The 19,112-nt window shown below is 37.5% G+C and overlaps 1 protein-coding gene across 10 annotated transcripts in view; it reads right to left on the bottom strand.

The window, feature by feature from the left end:
- Mast2 (microtubule associated serine/threonine kinase 2) overlaps positions 1-19,112 on the bottom strand; it is a 115,128-nt gene that overhangs the window by 81,919 nt on the left and 14,097 nt on the right. For 8 of the 10 annotated variants that reach the window (XM_041651315.1, XM_041651316.1, XM_041651314.1 and 5 more), the window contains exons 2-3: positions 18,072-18,219; positions 12,943-13,085 (exon numbers count right to left, since the gene is read on the bottom strand). In XM_041651315.1, coding sequence (XP_041507249.1) covers positions 12,943-13,085; positions 18,072-18,219 — 291 coding nt within the window. The remainder of the gene's footprint in view (positions 1-12,942; positions 13,086-18,071; positions 18,220-19,112) is intronic. The other 2 variants (XM_041651323.1, XM_041651325.1) reach the window with 1 other exon arrangement.

Raw genomic sequence — 19,112 nt, 5'->3', positions numbered from 1 at the left:
CACAAACCTAAATCTTGCTTTGAAAGTTTTATTTCTTTGAATAACTGAACAAACTAAACTACTGCTTTTCAAACACTGCTTCAAAATGTATCAGTGCAGTCTTCTAGAAAATAACCTTAAGGCACTAAAGAAGAAGAAAGGAAGAAAGGAAGGAAGGAAGGAAGGAAAAAAGAAAGGAAGAAAGAAAGAAAGAAAGAAAGAAAGAAAGAAGCCATTTAGCTATTAAAAACAAAACAAACCACCCTCCAGCTATGTAATCTGACAGCTTGGTACTTTTTTTTTGTCCTTAGACAAAAATAGAATCAAAAGAAAGGGCTACAATAAACAAAGTAGCAGATCCTGGAAAATACCTTAGTCAGTAGAGAAAAAAAAAAAAAAAGAAGGCTTGATTTAACAAACAACAAGCCAAACAAACAACCCTAAAATCCACCACCAGAGGAACAGGATTCTATTTGTGAATCCCAGCAACAAAAGAGAATACATAGATATTAGGAAACACAAGCAGGCATGCTTGTGAGACCAATCATTCTTCACTAGCAGTTACACTTGCATATGCACCACTACTTATGAGGGTCTTCTAAATACTTCTTAAATTAAGTTTTCAAAATTGTCCTGAGACATCAACTGACAAATCACCGAATTAACTGCTGTAGGAGACAATGGAACCCACAGGGGTGTGCCATAATTTTCGGACTGGACAACTGCTGAAGAACTCAGTGGGTGTTCCACTTGGCTTTTAAGTGTTTTCAATACAAAAATATTAATAAAAGGCAAAATCATGAAACTGGAAAGATGGACCAGTGGTTAAGAACACTTACTGGGCCATCAGAGGACTGAAATTTGGATCCTGGCACTCCATCTGGTGGCTCATAAATGCCTGTAACTCCAGTTCGGAGGGATCTGATGCTTACACCACCACACAATGTCACACATGGGCGCACGCGCACACGCACACGCGCACACACACACACACTCCCTCTCTCTCTCTCTTAATAAAAAGTATAATCGTAACTAAAATACCATTTGTTTCAAATGAAATTTTAAGTTTACTAATCCTATCCTACACATATTCTTTCTGAACACACTAAAGAAATCAAACTAAAATAAATTCACAGGAATTAAGAGGACTTAATGTGCTTTTTGAGGGGTGGAGGGATGGCTTTACAAATGTCAAATAAGCCAAACTAATATTGTTTTTCACAACAAGACCATCATAAGTTGGTTAACTAGCTGTGATTAATACTGGAACCGTCATTGTGTCAATTCTCAAAAACATTAGTGATGAGCTTTGTTCTTTACAAATAAGAACAGGGTAAAATGATCTGATTTACAGCATATGATAAACATCACCAAATTTGAAAGAATTTGACAAGTTACTTCAATCCTAAAGGTATTCATTAAAATTCAAAGTTGTCTGCCAGTCTCTGTATTTCCTCTCATTCTTAAATACCTTATTTGCCTTTTCAAATATTTTCCAAATATTTAGGAACTGAGGAAACAGAACAGATAGACATAGATATAGACAGGCAGACATAAATTGATGACATATGCAAAATAAAGGTTTATAAAAGTTCTTAATATTTTATACAGAATCAAATGTTACACACACACATATGACTTCATCATGGGGTAGAGACAAGCATAATGATCAGAAGCTGAATGTTTACATATCTAATGTTCAAAATTAGGTTTGTATCCTACATAGGTTTGATTTGATTGATTCACTCATTATTTAATTCAATGCAAGTAAGCACAAGCAGCATTTTTCTACCACAAGTAATAATAGCTAACCAAGGTATAATAATACCCCCTGTAATTCCAGCTATTCAGGAGGTTTGAGAAAAGAGGATCACTTGAGCTCAAAGTTGGGAGACCAACCTGAGCAACACAGCAAGAACCCCTTTCAAAACAAAACGAACAAAAAGAAAATAGAATAACAAGGTCTTAACAAAAATTCTCTAATCTTAAGTATATATGACAGAATAAAGAATTTACTGACATCCCCTACCCCATGCATTGAATATAATTGCAACAATCTGATACATCTTCAAAAGGCACTAATAGTATTTTTTTAAAGCGTTCTTTGACTCACCTGTAACCCTCTCCTTCTCAGAATACTGGAATCATCCATATCAAAGATCAGACACAAAAGAAAAAAAAAGCCACTCCCCAGACACCAACAACTAGTACCTTATTACTGCTGGGTAAAGAGGTACAGTCCACTCAGCACAGCAGGTTATGCCCAGTAACCCACCACATTGCTAACCCAGCCAGCACCATGACACAATTATCAGCTAATACTAAAAATACAGAAAGCTCTCATTAAATCAATGCAGAAACAGAGAAAATACTTGTCATTTGCTTTTCTTTTCTGTAGATAGCTTCCTTTGTTTGAAATTATCTTGAAAACCAAGAAAAGAACAAAGATCCCAGAAAAAGAAATTCCCGTCTTTGCTTTCCAGACTTCACTGCTCATTAAAAAGGTTTGGCAAACAAAACAAAATTCTCCACCTACAGCTACTAAGCTTATAAAATCCGTGTCACGTCTTCCTTCCTGAAAATAAAACCGATCCACATCCATTTCTTAAGGTAAACAATTCTTCAGGAAAAAAATAAAAAACAACAACAAAAAAAAAAAACATGTTATTCTGCTGCTTGTTTTCAGGCTCAAACTCATACAAAACCAGTTATTGTTTTGGCTAAGTCGGCAAAATTCCTTTCATCCTTTGTATAGACAAAGCAAATGTCAGATTCTTTCGATACTGTCACAGGCTCTTTTGTTTCTTTATCGCTAAATACGCAGATCTTCCTTTGGACAGTCCCGAAGCCTTTCTCCACCCCCACAGAAGCTGGATTATTGCTAAGGTTGGTCTCACTGCTCTTTTATGTCATTGTGAGGAGAAAGTACACGTGTTGTGAGTTCTGAGCACGGATGAATTCATTCATCTATTCATCGCTGACAGTGCTGCCATAGCAAATGCTCCCCATTCCTCCAGATGTCTAAAAGGACACAGCAAGCAAAAGCTTAGCTTCACCCAAGCTATAATAAGCTCAGAATTCTTTCTTTGGCCATTGCTTGCCATACTTAAAGTAGGACCTCAGCCAACTTTAAGGATATCTACTCCTTAACTCAAGTATCAAAACACAGTTTTCTAAGATTTCAAGAGCAAAAAGGTTAGCCTTATGATGGGATTTTGTCATTTAAATATTCACAAATGTTTAAATTTTTAGCATTTTAGGAATGGTTAAAATCTTAGTAAACAATGGAAAATTGAAGTTGGTAATTTTTCTAATAAATCACAGGAAATTTTGTGAAAGTAGGACTACATATCAATACAGGATTAGTATATTATCTCCTAATTTTCAACCACTGTTCTTCAAACACACTGTAAAAATTTTTAACCCCACAATGGATTCAAGAAATTAACCCAAATTTTCTATTTTGACAGAGAAAAAAAGTATGTACAGGACACTTAAATCAGCCTTTTTATATTCTCTAATACACAGCAATAGCTATAAAGCAGATTCAGCATGTATTCTACATGGAAGAAAAGCTCCCCTCCTATGGCTATAACAGCTGCAACCAAGCCTTGGGCTTAAAAGAAGTTCTATTTAAAAGATCTTTTTCTGATCCTCTGATAAAATGACTACAGGAACAAGAGTTAGCCTCACTGATGAAAATAGCACAGAAAAAAAGGTTCATCTCTTTCCTTTATCAGAAAATTTAAATCTGTTACCACAACTAGTATAGTTGTTCATTGTAAAAGCTAAATAAATCCAATCTCCTTTTTCCATCACCTGCTTTAAACAACTAGATTATATCTGTGGGAAAAACAAACAAGACATGAGCAGAAAGTTGATTTGCATAAGGTATGCAATATGGTATATTACTATCTGCAAAAGTAGACTTTTAAAGCCTTAGAATCTATCAAAATAACTTTACTAGCCCAAAACATATATGAACAGAAATCAAGTAGGAATAACAACTAATTCATTCAAATCCAATTTGTAAAAATATTTTTAAAGTATTTCAGGTAAGCTGTTCAGATCAAAGATTCAAAACTAGCCGGGCGGTGGTGGGGCACGCCTTTAATCCCAGCACTCAGGAGGCAGAGGCAGGTGGATCTCTGTGAGTTCGAGGCCAGCCTGGTCTAGAAGAGCTAGTTCCAGGACAGGAACCAAAAGCTAACCCTGTCTCGAAAATCAAAAAAAAAAAAAAAAAAAAAACAAAGATTCAAAACTCCTGTTCATTTACTAAAGAATCATTTACTATGCTAACTCTGGATAGGGATGGAAAAGACTATAAAGACCAATTACTAACAAACTTTTAAGTATATTTGAGAAAAGTGCAAATCCACAGTGAAGCCAAAGAGAAATAAGTAGTGGCCAAAAGCAAATTCTGTATCAAATACAAAACAAAGTGTACAGCAGTTAAGAGGAGTCAGTTCATTAAATTGGGAAAGCTGCAAAAAGACTTCCAAGGAAAATGTCATCGGGTTACTGAAATTAATATTATAGAAATACCAGTGTTTGCTTACAACAGGACTTTATACCTAAAGCATGTGCAGAACTGAAAACCTTTCAACTGGGAATGGTGGCACAAATTTTTAATCCCATCTGCTCTCAGAAGGCAGAGTTTAAGGAGGGCAAATCTACAGAGAGTTAGAAGCAAACCAGGACTACATAGTGAAACCCTGTTTTCGTTTAAAAAACAAAACAAACAAACAAACGACTTCAACTCAGCACTATCTAAAATCACTAAATAACAGATCTTTGGAATCGCCATCTTAAAGCCACAATGCAGCCTCCGTCCTCGGCACCACAGCAGCATCTCCCCTGAAGTAGCCCTCTTCAAACTCTACCCAAGGCCAGGCAGTGGTGGCACACACCTTTAACCCCAGCACTCGGGAAGCAGAGGTCAGCCTGGTCTACAAAGCAAATTCCAAGACAGGCTCCAAAGCTACAGAGAGACCCTGTCCCAAAATAACAAAACAAAACAAAAAACACACAAAACTCTGCTCCAGAGAAAGCCCACCAAAGGCAGCCCCTCCATGGGCTGCTTAAGACCATACCTATAGACTCCTTAGGACCTGGTAGCCATATTTGCCATGTGATATTTCTTGTATCCTCCTGAGGATTACCCAGGAGTGCTTTGCTCAGATTAAACCTAGCTTATTATTTCGGTTTAAGTGGAGGCAGCGAATTCCCATTAACCAGGGAATTGAATTGGCTCCTTGCCTTGGTATTCAGAACCCCTATAATCTACAAAAGAATGGATTTTATCTCCATCCCTTACTGAAACTTAGTCTTCAAATCAGAAAGAACAATGCATTGTTTCTGAACATATTCTCCTTCAAATACTTTCTGATTAAGCAGGAATACAACCACTTACCTTATAAGGTTGTTGGAAAGGGCCATTCAAATGATAAATGTCAATTTTTTAAAAGGAAAGTTCTTTTTTGAGACTTATATTTATGTATGTGTGCCTGTATGAGTTATGTGCACATTTATGCAGGTACCCACAATGACCAGAGGTGTCAAATACCCTGTAATTAGTTAAAGGTGTTTGTGAGCTGCCATATGGGTACTGGAAACCAAATCCAAATCTCCATCAGCAGGAACAGTTAAGCACTTTTAACCAATAAGCAATCTCTCCAGCTCCTTTTTTTTTGTTAACATTTGTTTATTTGAGGAGGAGGGATATGCATGCAGTTGTCTGAATAGGTTATCTCCTCTACCATATAGGTTCCAGGGATTAAACTCAGATCATCGTTAGGATTGACAGCAAGCACCTCTATTTACTGAGTCATCTCACTGGTGCTTCTTTTGGAGTACCTGACCGGACAGAGTGTACACTCTCCCCAAAATTTCCTTTTACAATTTGGATTCTTTACAATTTAATATTTTATTAAAACTTATTTTTTTAAACTTTGCAACCTCCTAATAAATATTCAGTATTAACATAGTATTTGTATTTAAAATATATTTATAGTATTTACTGATTAAACTGCAGAAAACTGAAGATGAGTTGTTAGAGAAGTAAGAAGAAACCCAACACTGAAGGAAAAAAAAAAAAACATGGTCAACAGTAAAACAAGCTTCATAAAGGCCCACTGCCAAAGAAGATCCCCTGAATGTACAGTTTTCAGGATGGTATCTTTTTAATAGTAGTTTAGGGGAAGGGTTCATGGGTAGTAGGAGCCAAAGTCCAGAAAGAGTGAGTATGAGATGGAAAAATTGAGAGGAAAGAGAAACATCTAGACAGCTTCCACTAAATTTTAATTATTAATTAATTAATTATTTTATGTGTATGAGTATTTTGCCTGAATGTACTATGTGCCCTATTTGCAATGCAGCACGATTAAAAAGAACCCAGATACTGGGGTTAATTAATTAATAAGAGACAGATACTGGGGTTCAACCTGAAGGTCAAAATACCAAAATAGTCACTGGTTCTCACCTCTACCTCAGTTCAAAACAGCAAATTCTGCCTCCAGGAATCCTCAAAATGAGACTGTCTGAGAGCTGTCTCATTCTGTCTTATATTCCTCTCTAGGGCTGGGAATAAAGGCGTGCACCACTACATCCTCATTTCTACGGCAAACTAGTGTGGCTACTGGGATTAAAGGTGTGTGTCACCACTGCCTAGTCTGTAAGGCTGACCAGTGGAGTTGTTTTACTCTCTGATCTTCAGGCAGGCTTTATTTATTAAAATACAAATGAAATATCACAACACTGCATGCTTGGTGGTAGAAGAGGCTAGAAGACATTGACGGATCCTCTAAAACCAGAGTTAAAGGCAGCTGTAAACCACGATGTGGAAACAGAACTCAGGTCCTCTGGAAGAAGAGACAGTAATAAGCCATCTCTCCAGCCCTTCCATTGAACTCTTTCCTACCTTCACAACCAAACAAATAAATGTTGAGTAAAAGCGATAAGATCCAGAGCATGAACAGAGATAGAGGAGGAATATTTAAACAAGTACAATTTTAATCTCACAGTAAAGGAGCCAAAGCTTCCAAGTCATAGCAATTTGTCTGTGAAATAAGAAAATGATCTGCTAGCACAAGAATATTGGAGGTTGAAAATAACTAAGAGAACTAGAAGGCAAAAATAAAAACAAGAAGATTCAAGTTAGTCAGGTAGTGGTGCCACACGTCTTTAATCCCAGCCCTCAGGAGGCAGAGCCTGGCAGATCTCTCTGAGTCTGAGGCCAGGCTGGTCTACAGAGCAAGTTCCGGGACAGCCAGGCCTACACAGAGAAACCCTGTCTCAAAAAATTAAAAAGGAAGAAAGGAAGGAAAAAAAAAAAGAAAACAGAATGACAATGATTACTAGTTAAAAAAATACTGAAATCTTAACAATTATCATGATTTTATAGAACACAGTAACTCATATCTCCCTACAACAGAAGGAGCCCATTAAAGAAACTAGAACTGATCAAAACTACAGAGGGCAAGTGACTGTGTGGTACCCAGCTCCAACTACTATATCTACAATATAACTCCTACATCTAAAGATCAAGCATTATTGCTTAAAAGCAGGTAAAAAGACTGTGAAAAAAACAAGTTTGCTGTGAAATTCTGTCTCCTAGAAATGTCAGAAAAGCTAAGCCCATGAAGTATTATCAATATTTCTGCCTAAGCAAGGATGACATCAACAGTGCTCAACTATGTTCATAGCAGCATTATTTGTAATAACCAGAAACAATCTAGATGACCCTCACCCAAAGAATGAATAAAGGAAATGTGGTACATTTGCACAATAAAGTACTACTTAGTGGTAAAAAAATAATGGCAACTTGAAATCTGCAGACAAATGGATAGATCTAAGAAAAGCCATATTGAGTAAGTTAACTCAGATGAAGAAAAACAAATATAATACCTTGCAGCACAATTAATAAAAGCCCAGAGACAGATTGGGGTTCAACCTGAAGGTCAGAAAAGCAAAGCAGCCAGTCGCTGGGTCTTACCTCTACCTCATTCAAAAAACGGTGATCCTACCTCCAGGAATCTCCAAATGAGACTGTGTCTGAGATCTGTCTCCTCCTGTTTGATAATCTTCTCTAGTTTTGGGATTAAAGGCATGCACCTGATTAGTATGGCAAACTAGTTTGGCTATTGGGTTTAAAGATGTGTGTTATTGCTTCCTGGTCTGTAAGGCTGGCCAGCGGGGCTGTTTTACTTTTCTGATCCTCACGCAAGCTTTATTTAACACAACTGAAATACCACTACATTTCCCCTTTTGGTCTAAAATAAAAAAGGTGACTATAAGTAATATAAAAAACAATATACAATAATTGTAATAACTATATATAATATATACAGACAATAAATATATTAATAATATATAATATAAACAGGCAATGAATATATTAACAATGTCTGGCCCATCTGTATTTGACAAATTAAGAGAAACTACTCCATATCTATCCTATATCTTGGTGAATCCAAAGTCTTGTACCTAATTTACTTTCGATCATAACTTTCTTTCTGTATCTGGTAGCCGTATATTATAACTGTATCTATAACTGTAACTATCTAATCTTCAACTCCCTCAAGAGACCCAAGAAGAAAATAACAGTAATTGAATAAGGAAGTACAAGCAAGTGACTTCCAAAAAAAGATGTATAATGGCAGAAAGAGCTGACTGCTGTTTCTGAGAATGTGGAATTCCCCGATGTATGTTATGAATGTTTTATTATCATTGGTTAATAAAAAAAAGCTTCTCTGGCCTATGGCAGGGAAGAATATAGATAGGCAGAAAAAACTAAACTGATTGCAGGGAGAAAGAAGGCAGAGTTCGAGAGACATCATGCAAATGGCGAAGGAGAAAGATGACATAATGTTACTGGTAAACCACAGTCTCATGGAGATATATAGACTAATAGAAATGGGCTAATTTAAAATGCAAGAGCTAGTTAGGAATAAATCTGAACCATCAGCCAAGCAGTGTTGTAATTAATGGTTTTTGTGTGATTATTTGGGTCTGGGCAGCCTTGAAAGATAAGCCCAGGGGCTGGAGAGATGGCTCAGTGGTTAAGAGCATTGCCTGCTCTTCCAAAGGTCCTGAGTTCAATTCCCAGCAACCACATGGTGGCTCACAACCATCTGTAAAGAGGTCTGGCACCCTCTTCTGGCCTTCAGGCATACAAACAGAATATTGTATACATAATAAATAAATAAATAAATATACAAAAAAAAAAGAAAGAAAGATAAGCCCAGACTCCATTTACATTAAGGGCGGCCAAACGTTTGGCAAGAATTTCCACATAAAGCCTGAGAAAGCTTTTAAAAAAACAAAAAAGGATTCTAGACAGAAAACAACAGTCAAGCACAGCTTCTGGATAGTAGCATTGTTTCAGGTGGACTCAGTTTGCTAGAGGCAAGCAGAGTCATGGCTCCTTTAAGAGAGGTTTCTTTGTTTGTTTGGTTGGTTTTTTGGTTTTTCGAGACAGGGTTTCTCTGTGGTTTTGGTTCCTGTCCTGGAACTAGCTCTTGTAGACCAGGCTGGTCTCGAACTCACAGAGATCCGCCTGCCTCTGCCTCCCGAGTGCTGGGATTAAAGGCGTGCGCCACCACCGCCCGGCTAAGAGAGGTTTCTTGACTCAGCATTAGCAGCAAAAACCTTGCAGTTAAGAGGCTCTGCCACCAAACACTTACATGGTGTGTTTATAAGCAGCCAATGGCAGGCTATTGGTGGAGGAATGGACCCTGAAACTCCATAGAGTTGGGTCTATAAGTGTATCTCCCACCAGTTCTTCTGCAATGAACCTAGACTCTCAGGACACTAAGGAGTGGGATGGAGTCGCCAAAGCTGCAGTTTTAATCCTACCCATGTTGTTTAGCAGATTTAAGACTCAGAAAAAGATAGAGGTATACAATAAGGACAGATTCAGGCCAAAAAAAAAAAAAAACTAAACTATTTACAGTGTGTTTAAAATATATGTAAGCTTGGGAGACAAAAGAAAAAAGATTTAAAAAACACGCTTTAAAAAAAAGAAACAGAGCCGGGTGGTTGTGCCACATGCCTTTAATTCCAGCACTTGGGAGGCAGAGGCAGGCGGATCTCTGTGAGTTCAAGGCCAGCCTGGGCTACAAGAGCTAGTTCCAGGAAATGCTCCAAAGCTACAGAGAAACACTATCTCGATAAAAAAAAATTAAGAACTAAAAATAGATGGGCAAGACCATAATCCCAGCTTCTAGAAGGCAGAGGCAAGTGGCTCTCTGTGAACTCCTTTGCTTTACAGAAGCTTTTCAGTTTCAGGAGCTCCCATTTATTAATTGTTTCTCTCAGTGTCTGTGCTATTGGGGTTATATTTAGGAAGTGGTTCAAGTGTACTTCCCACTTTTCCTTCTATAAGGTTCAGTATGGCTGGCTTTATGTTGAGGTCTTTGATCCATTTGGACATGAGTTTTGTGCATGGTGATAAATCTGGGTCTATTTTCATTCTTCTACATGTTGATATCCAGTTATGCCAGCACCACTTGTTAAATATGCTTTCTTTTTTCCATTTGATATTTTTTGCTTCTTTATCAAACAAAGATCAGGAGTTTGAAGATGTGTGGATTGATATCCGGGTCTTCTATTCAGTTCCACTGGTCCTCCTGTCTGTTTTTATGCCAATACCAGGCTGTTTTCAGTACTGTAGCTCTGTAGTAAAGTTTGAAGTCAGGAATTGTGATGCCTCCAGAACTTCTTTTATTGTACAGGATTGTTTTGGCTTTTCAAAATGAAGTTGAGTACCGTTCTTTCGAGGTCTTTGAAGAATTTTGCTGGGCATTATGTTGAATCTGTAGACTGGTTTTGGTAAGATTGCCATTTTTACTATATTAATTCTGCCTACCTAAGAGCATGGGATATCGTTCCACTTTCTGGTGCCTTCTTTGATTTCTTTCTTCAAAGATTTAAAGTTCTTGTCATACAAGTCTTTCATTTGTTTGGTTAGAGTTACTCAAAGCATTTTATGCTATTTGTGGCTATTGTGAAGGGTGTTGATTCTCTGATTTCTTCCCCAGCCCTTTTATCATCTGTGTACAGGAGGGCTACTGATTTTTTGAGTTAATCTTGTATCCAGCTACATTGCTGAAAGTGTTTATGAGTTGTAGAAATTCCTTGGTAGAATTTTTAGGATCACTTATGTAAATTATCAGGTCATTAGCAAACAGTGAGAGTTTGACTTCTTCTTTTCCAATTTGTATCCCCTTGATCTCCCTTTGGTGTCTTATTGCTCTAGCTAGGACCTTAAGACTATATTGAGTAGATATGGAGAGAGTAGACAGCCTAAACAATCTTAAAATTCTGTACAATCAAGTACTTCTGAATGCATCACAATCTCTGACTTTAAAACTTCACTACAGAGTTACAGTACTGCAAATAGATTAAAAACGGATATGAAGATCAAAGGAACTGATATCAATCCACCTTGGATATGAATCCACATGCCTACAAACAGCAGATTTTTTACAAAGAAGCAAAACTGTGAAATGAAAAAGAAGAATATTTAACCTGCTTGTTTATTTTTAATTGTCCTGAAGCTGTAGTTTTTTGAGGCTACCTCTTTTTAAACCTGCCTTTTAGCTTTTAGCTGAAGCCAGGCCACCACATGGCAGGGGGTAGGACACAGGTTCCCTCTGTCTCCCATCACAAGATCTGGTGGGCATAGCTGTGCCAACTTTTAACTATCTTTTTTTTTTTTAATTTTAACTTGTAATCATAAAATTAAGAGAATCCTGAATCCTCTCCTCTTTCTATTAGCTGACTCTGGGGTCTGACTGTGTGGAGTTAAAATTTGTTCTCTAAACTTACTCTTGCTTGACTTCCGGCCACAAATGGGTTACATTTAACTGGACCCCAATCTCAGCAGTAACCTAGGTGATTCTTGGGCCAAAAGCCATATTCCCTTCATTTTTACCCGTTTAGCAAGCGATAAGTGTTTCATTTCTGCAACTATCAAGTTTACAGACTCTAAATATCTGTCTTTGTTTTTGCTCCATCTAACTTCCTTTAGCTATCAACATATATAACTGATTAACCATTTTTTTAATCCCATATAACTTATTATTTACAAAGTTTTACTCCCAATTTAAATTTTGTCCTGTTTCTCTACACTTTTTTAAATTTTATTCTTTGTTTTTGAGCGCTCCTACCCATGTATCCATCTGTGGTGTAATTTTCTCTCACAGGTTCCTCACATTCTCCTCCATATGTCTGGTCACTTCTTCCGTGTTTTTTGGGGTTTGCAGATTAGCTCCACATTGGGTGCCATTATGTCGTGGTCCAGTGGCAGCCTGGACCATGGGTTATCTCTCTGGACCAGGGTGGAAGCGCAGGAATAAAGATACAACTCACATGGCTTTATCAAGAGGGAGATTCTCAGTGATCCCTCATGAAATCCTGAGTTCACATCCTGAAAATAGTCCTCTCGTTTATTCTCCAAACAGCGTTATATATCAAAACATAAAGTGAGGAGAAAATTCATTAGCATTCTGTTTCCTAGGTAACCAGGTAAATGGCTTTTAATCACGTCCACTTCTACCTATGCCTGCAGTCATGTCTTCCTGCTCTGTATACTAGCTCTGTCACATAGGCCTGAATTAGTATCTCTATTCAGGCATCCTCCAAATTACAAAGGAGCATAACAACATTTCTCTGAGTTTAGGGCCAATCTGATCTACAGGCGGAGTTCAGAGTTACACAGAGAAACAGTATCTTCAAAAACCAAAAGTTATAATCATACTCAATTATTTTCTTGATAATAAGTAATCAGTACAAGTTACAAAGTAAGAAAGAAATCAGTTTTTTAATAAAAATTCAATCTTATTCATTTGGAAAAGTTAGTAAAATCCTAAAAATGAAAACAGAACACATAACAATGTGATAAATGATGATCAAGGATTCATTCCTAGAAGAACCCCAGATCTTTACTGAATAAACACTTACCAAACCAGCAGTAAGGGAAGGTGCAGACTGTCCAAGGGATTGATTTCTCATTCGAACCAGGTTTGACGCTTCTCCTGTAGACTGCCAAGTTACCTGTCCCACACTGCTGTGTACACTGCTGGACAAAGGGAGCAGTTGCTTACCTTTAAACACAAGGCAAAAAACATTCATGTAATTTTATGTTTTTAAATGAATTAAAAAATACAAATACAATCTTGTCAAGTGGACTAAAAATTTTGACACAAACCAAGACAGGTTCCTCCTTATCCATTTAGAATCTGAAAGAGCTAAATGTATTGATGAGAAGTTCAAGTAGGATACTGAAGCAAATTCAGTTTTCAGTAACATTCAACCACCACGCTAACCTCACACCTGAACCCTTAATCTAGCAGTCTTAAGAGTTTTCTAAGTACTTCTAACTACCCTACTCAAGTGCAATGAGTGATGCAGAAATAGTGTTCAAAACAAGCCTGAGCTGGGTGGTAATGGTACACACAGAAGCAGGCAGATCTCTGTGAGTTTGAGGGCTAGCCTGGTTTACAAAGCGAGTTACAGGACAGCCAGGGCTACACAAAAGGAAAAAAGAAATAAATGAAAGCCTGAGCCTTGTAATTTCAAACGGCAAATACTGAATCTATACTGTTCTTACCAGATTCCATGTGCTCAGTCTAGGTTTACCAACTACATTAATTGTACTGAAATATATCTCAAAATAGACAGCAATGTAGAGACAAGAATTCAAGACCAACTTGGAATACACAGTAAGTACCAAGCCAGTCAGAAGAAAACCATCTTCGGGAGTAGAAAGGGCAAATAAATGAAAGTCACCTATGAAGACTTAGCACCCAGAAGTGCAATGATTTTGCAGCTGATATACCAGTCTCATTTCCCCCTTTTCTTCAAATCCTTCATATTGTTGCTATCCAAAAATCAATGTGATTGTATCATTAATTTCCTTTAAAAGACATCCAATGACTTACCAATGTTTAAAGAATTAAGTCAAATTTTTTATTATTCTAAAAAGAACTCCAAAATTCAAGTATCTTCTGGCCTCATTTCCTCTTCCTCATAATCTTCTCTCATTCAGCTATACTGCTATGTCCTGCACTTTCCATTGGCTTTATCCTGATTGTTCAGTTCACTTGAAATCTCTTCCTGTACCTGGCAAAATCTTATTTATTCAAAGTTTTCTTGTTTTTGTTACAAACAAAATATGATACCAATTCATTTGAATAGCAACCTGGTAAAATCAAATAAAGTTCAGAAGAAAAGATTAAGAATGACTACAGTGTCTGGCATGATGACATTTTTATAGCTGTAATCCCAGCACGCAGGATGAGAAGGCAGAACAACTGTCTAAGGCCAACCTGGGCTGACAGTGAGTTTGGAAGACAATGTAAGCTACACAGCAAAGTCCGGTACAAAACAAACATCACAAACAAAACAAAACCACAATTTAAAAAGAATGACTTCATTTTGACACAATACTTGCTTCATACTCACTCCCCACCCACCCCACCCCCACCCCCGCCAAGATAGGGTCTCTCTGTGTAGCCCTGGTGGTTACTGGAACTTGTTCTGTAAGCCAGGCTGGCCTTGAACTCAGAGATTAGTCACCACTGCCTCCTGAGTGCTGGGATTAAAAGTGTGTACCACCACATTAAACTCAACCTTTTTATAACCAGTCTGTCTTAGTTTTTTAAAAGAAATATATTAAGAACTAATTATCTTTCTTGACTCTTGTCAAACATCTTTTCTTAAAATGTGTTTTTTTTTTTTTTTTTTTTTTTTGGTTTTTCGAGACAGGGTTTCTCTGTAGCTTTGGTGCCCTAAAGGCTTGAAATTTAAGCATCAAAAACTGTCAAGAAGTTGACCAAAATATATGCATAAAATGAAAGGGAAAATATGAACAAACAAAACTAGCTCTTCAGTGAAATAAGTAACACCCCATAAATGGAAAGTTCTGCTCAGTAAAGCACAGTAGAGTGACAGGCGGAGTAGCGTTCACATCTAAAGTGGCTAGCACGTAGAAGCAAGACACTGAGTTAGATCCCCTCCACAAAAAACAAGAATGAGCACGTTTTGATCTCTCTCCTTTAGAACTACATAAAAGAAAGAATGAATAAAATATCAAAGACTGAAAGATATTAACTATAAAGGGACAAAATGATTATGGCAAGAACTAGCTAAATATAGCTCGGAGACACAGTATTTAAATAACATGAATAAAGCCCTGGCTTTAACTTATGGCATAGTCCCCTACTCCACAACAGAAAAAATAAACAAACATATAAACAAATAAACAGTAATAAACAAATACATAAACAATAAATAAATAAATAGAGAAATTAAAAGTCTATAGGTGGAATATTACTAACAAAACTAGGAAAACAAAGATGCAAGCTACATAAGCATAAAGAAAGCTGCATTAAGAAAAGTATCAGTTAGCCAAGCATGGCATTGCACACTTTTAATCCCACCACTCAAGAGGCAGAGGCAAGTGGATGGATCTCTGTGAGGTCGAGGCCAGCCTGGTCTACAGAGTGAGTTCCAGCTGTTACATAGAGAAGCCCTGTCTAAAAGTATCAGCTTGAGCAGCAAAATCTTAGGTAACTGCAATACTGACAAATGAAAACACCTTGCATGGTAACACAGGCCTTTAATTTCAAACACCTGGGAAACAGAAGCAAACACAGCTATCTCCGTAAATTCTGAGGCAATCCTGGTTTACACAGCAAGTCCCAGGCCAGCCAAGGATATACAGTGAGACACTCAAAAAAAAAAAAAAAAAAAAAAAAAAAAAAGAAAAACAGCTGAGGCTATGGTGACACACACCTTTAATACCAGCAGTCAGAGGCAGAAGCAGGTAGATCTCTGTGAGTTGGAGTCTAGACTGGTCTAAAGAGCAAGTTCCAGTATAGCAAAATCGACACAAACTCTGGCTCGAAAACACACACAGACACACGAGAGAGAAAGAGACAGAGAGAAGAAAACACCTAAGGCATAAAGCAAAATACAAGGCTGAGAGAATGGAGAGATGGTTCAGCAGTTAACAACACAGCTCAATTCCCAAAAGCCATATGGTGGATAACAAACATTTGAAATTCAATTCCAAGAGTGTCCCACACACTCTTCTGGCCTCCACTGTGCACAGACATAGCTAACAGTCAATACACTCAAAATGAAATAAATAAATCTTTAAAAAAAAAATGTGGCAGTCCTAGCCCAGCCACAGAAGAAGCAAGATGTGACTGTCTTGTTGAATAAAGTATTGAGTTATGTGGTTAACACAGATAAGAATAATGGGCTAATATAAGTTTTAAGAGTTAATAAAAAGCTTGAGCTAATGGGCCAATCAGTTTATAACTTAAAAAAAAAAAAAAAGATGTAAGGCAGGCTGAAGAGATGGATCAGAGGTTAAGAGCACCGACTGCTTTTCCATAGGTCCTGAGCACAATTCCCAGCAACCACATGGTGCCTCACACCCATCTACAATGAGATCTGGTGCCCTCTTCTGGCATGCAGGCAGAACACTGTATACATAATAATTTAAAAATAAATTAAAAAATTTAAAACAAAAGATGTATGGCTAAAATCAAGTTATCCAAAAATGACACAGACAGACCAAGCGGTAGTGGCACACGGCTTTAATACCAGCACTCAAGAGGCAAAGACAGATGGATCTCTGAGTTCGAGGTCAGCCTGGTCTACAAAGCAAGTTCCAAGACAGCATGAGCTATACAGAGAAACCCTGTCTCAAAAAGTAAAAATTAATAAATAAAAAAGCAACAAGTAGACTGGTCAAACAATTAATGTTCACATCTTAGAACTCTCTACCGCACAGAATGTAATCAATTTAGCACTACAAAACATAACAAAGTGAAGGGACAAAAGAGATGTCAAGTTAAGAGAACTTGCTGCTCTTGTAAAGAACCTAAGTTTGACTTATTGTGGTATATTATTTGTATTTTAATAAATAAATCTTGCCCGAAGACCAGAGACAAAGCTAAAGCCACTCGAGGCTGGCCTCATCACCTGCTTCTACCTGCCAAGTACTAATGAGGACTAAAAGTATGCACAACCACAGTCTAGCTTTTCATTTTAATTCTTAATTCAAACTCTATTTACAGGGCTACTGAAATGGCTAAAGTAGTAAAGGGACTTGTAGCCAAAGCCTGATAACCTCAGTGACCTCCAGATCAGCATGGCGGAGAACTAATTTATAAAAGTTGTCCTCTAATCTCCACATGCACAGCATGGCATACACCACACACATATACAAATCAGTTCTTTTTTTAAAGTTCAATTCATCCACAATCAGAAGATAATCCTGTTGTTAAAAGATAAGCAGAGTTCTATGAAAAAAGTAAGAGCAGAAGGAGCGCAATGAAAATGACAGCACAGTAAGGCAGTAAAGCCAAGGGGAATACCACAAAAAAAAGAGAAAAAGAATTGAGAACTGTTTACTACTGGGAAAGGAGAACAACAGGACATTTTCTTCTCTACCTATCTCCTCTACTGGCCATACACCTTTTTTTCATAGTCTATTGATTGATTAAAATTATACTGTATCTAAACTATTTTCCACCTGAACCAAGACTTCTTTTATAATTTTGTACCTTGGATTTTATAAATGTCTTTTCCTTGGAGGCAGAAAGGCAATTAAGCAATTACAGGATTTTACTAGGGTTATAGCTCAGTGGCAAAGCATATACAAGGCCCTGATTTTTTTCAGCACAGCTGGGGGGTAGGGATAAGGGTGGAGGTGGGGAACTGGGTAGTGAGGCTGTGAATCTACAAGTTATAAAAGGAGAAAAAAGTCATACTGAAGTAGCCAAGAGTACTAGTTAGTCAACAGATGTTCAGGTAGCTAACATTCAGAGAATCTATAAAACAGTAGAAAGAAATAACGGCATTCTATACAAGACTATAAAAGAAGAAGCTCTCAAGATGCTAAGGCAATTGATGTATTGTTAAATATTAACAACACAGTCCCACAATTATGCCTCATGCCCCCTTTTCAGTGCTGGAGACTGAAGCCAGAGTCTATGCACCCTAAGCACACTGTCTACTACACACTAACACACGCATTTCCCACATTCCATTAAAAGACCAAGTCTGGTATTTACCTGACAGAGAACTGGCCAGGCTTCCTCTCCGTAATTTACAGTCATCCTGACTAAGTTGTCGATGGAGTTTAGTTTTTCCAGTAGGTGAAAATATGTCAGGATTACTAAGCTTCCTGAAGAGCAGGGGACTAAGTCCAGTAACCACATCCTTCAACAAAAAAAAAGGAGTAAACATGAAACCTTAGTGTCTTTTCTAAACAACTTTATATTAAACATCTATACAACATTCATTTTAATAAAAAAGTACCATTAGAGCTGGAGAGAAGGCTCATCAGCTGAGAACATTAGCTGCTCTCCCAGAGGACAGGGGTTTAATTCTAGGAATCCAAAAGGCATTTTTTTTTAATTTTTTTAAATTTTATTTATTATGGATACAGAGCTCTGCCTGAATGTATCCCTGCAGGCCAGAAGAGGGCATCAAATCTCATTACAGATGGTTGTGAGCCACCATGTGGTTGCTGGGAATTGAACTCGGGACCTTTGGAAGGGCAGCCAGAGCTCTTAACCACTGAGCCATCTCTCCAACTCCCTCCAAAAGGCATTTTACAACCATCTCTAACTCCAGTCCCAAAGATATCCTCTTCTGGTCTCAACAGTCACCGCATACACATGGTACACAGTTATACATTTAGGCAAAATATCCATGCATATAAAATAGCAATTTTCAGCACTTGGGAGACGGAGGCAGGCAGATCTCTTTGAGTATGAGACCAACCTGGTATGCAAACTGCATTCCAGGACACCCAATGCTATACAGAGAAGCCCTGTCTCAAAAAAAAAAGGAACATTTTTTTAAAAACATTTATTCAGTTACTAAAGGGGATATGCATATGGCACAGTACAAGTATAGAGGTCAGAAGACAACTTTGAGGAATCCATTTTCTCTTTCCATTATGTGGAAATTAAATTAGAGCTTGGTCATTGGGCTTGGCAGCAGTATCTTTACTTGCAGATCCCTCTTGCTAGCCCAAAAAGTACTGCAATAAACACTGATGTACAAATACCTCTGATAGATTAACTTGAAATATTTTAGGTAAATAC

This window comes from Microtus oregoni, unplaced genomic scaffold (assembly GCF_018167655.1).
Source record: "Microtus oregoni isolate MIOR12 unplaced genomic scaffold, Mior012 000005F_ref0000423, whole genome shotgun sequence".
NCBI classification, from domain to species: domain Eukaryota; kingdom Metazoa; phylum Chordata; class Mammalia; order Rodentia; family Cricetidae; genus Microtus; species Microtus oregoni.
Note: the sequence above shows the minus strand (reverse complement) of the source record. Positions and strands in the feature narration are given on the sequence as shown.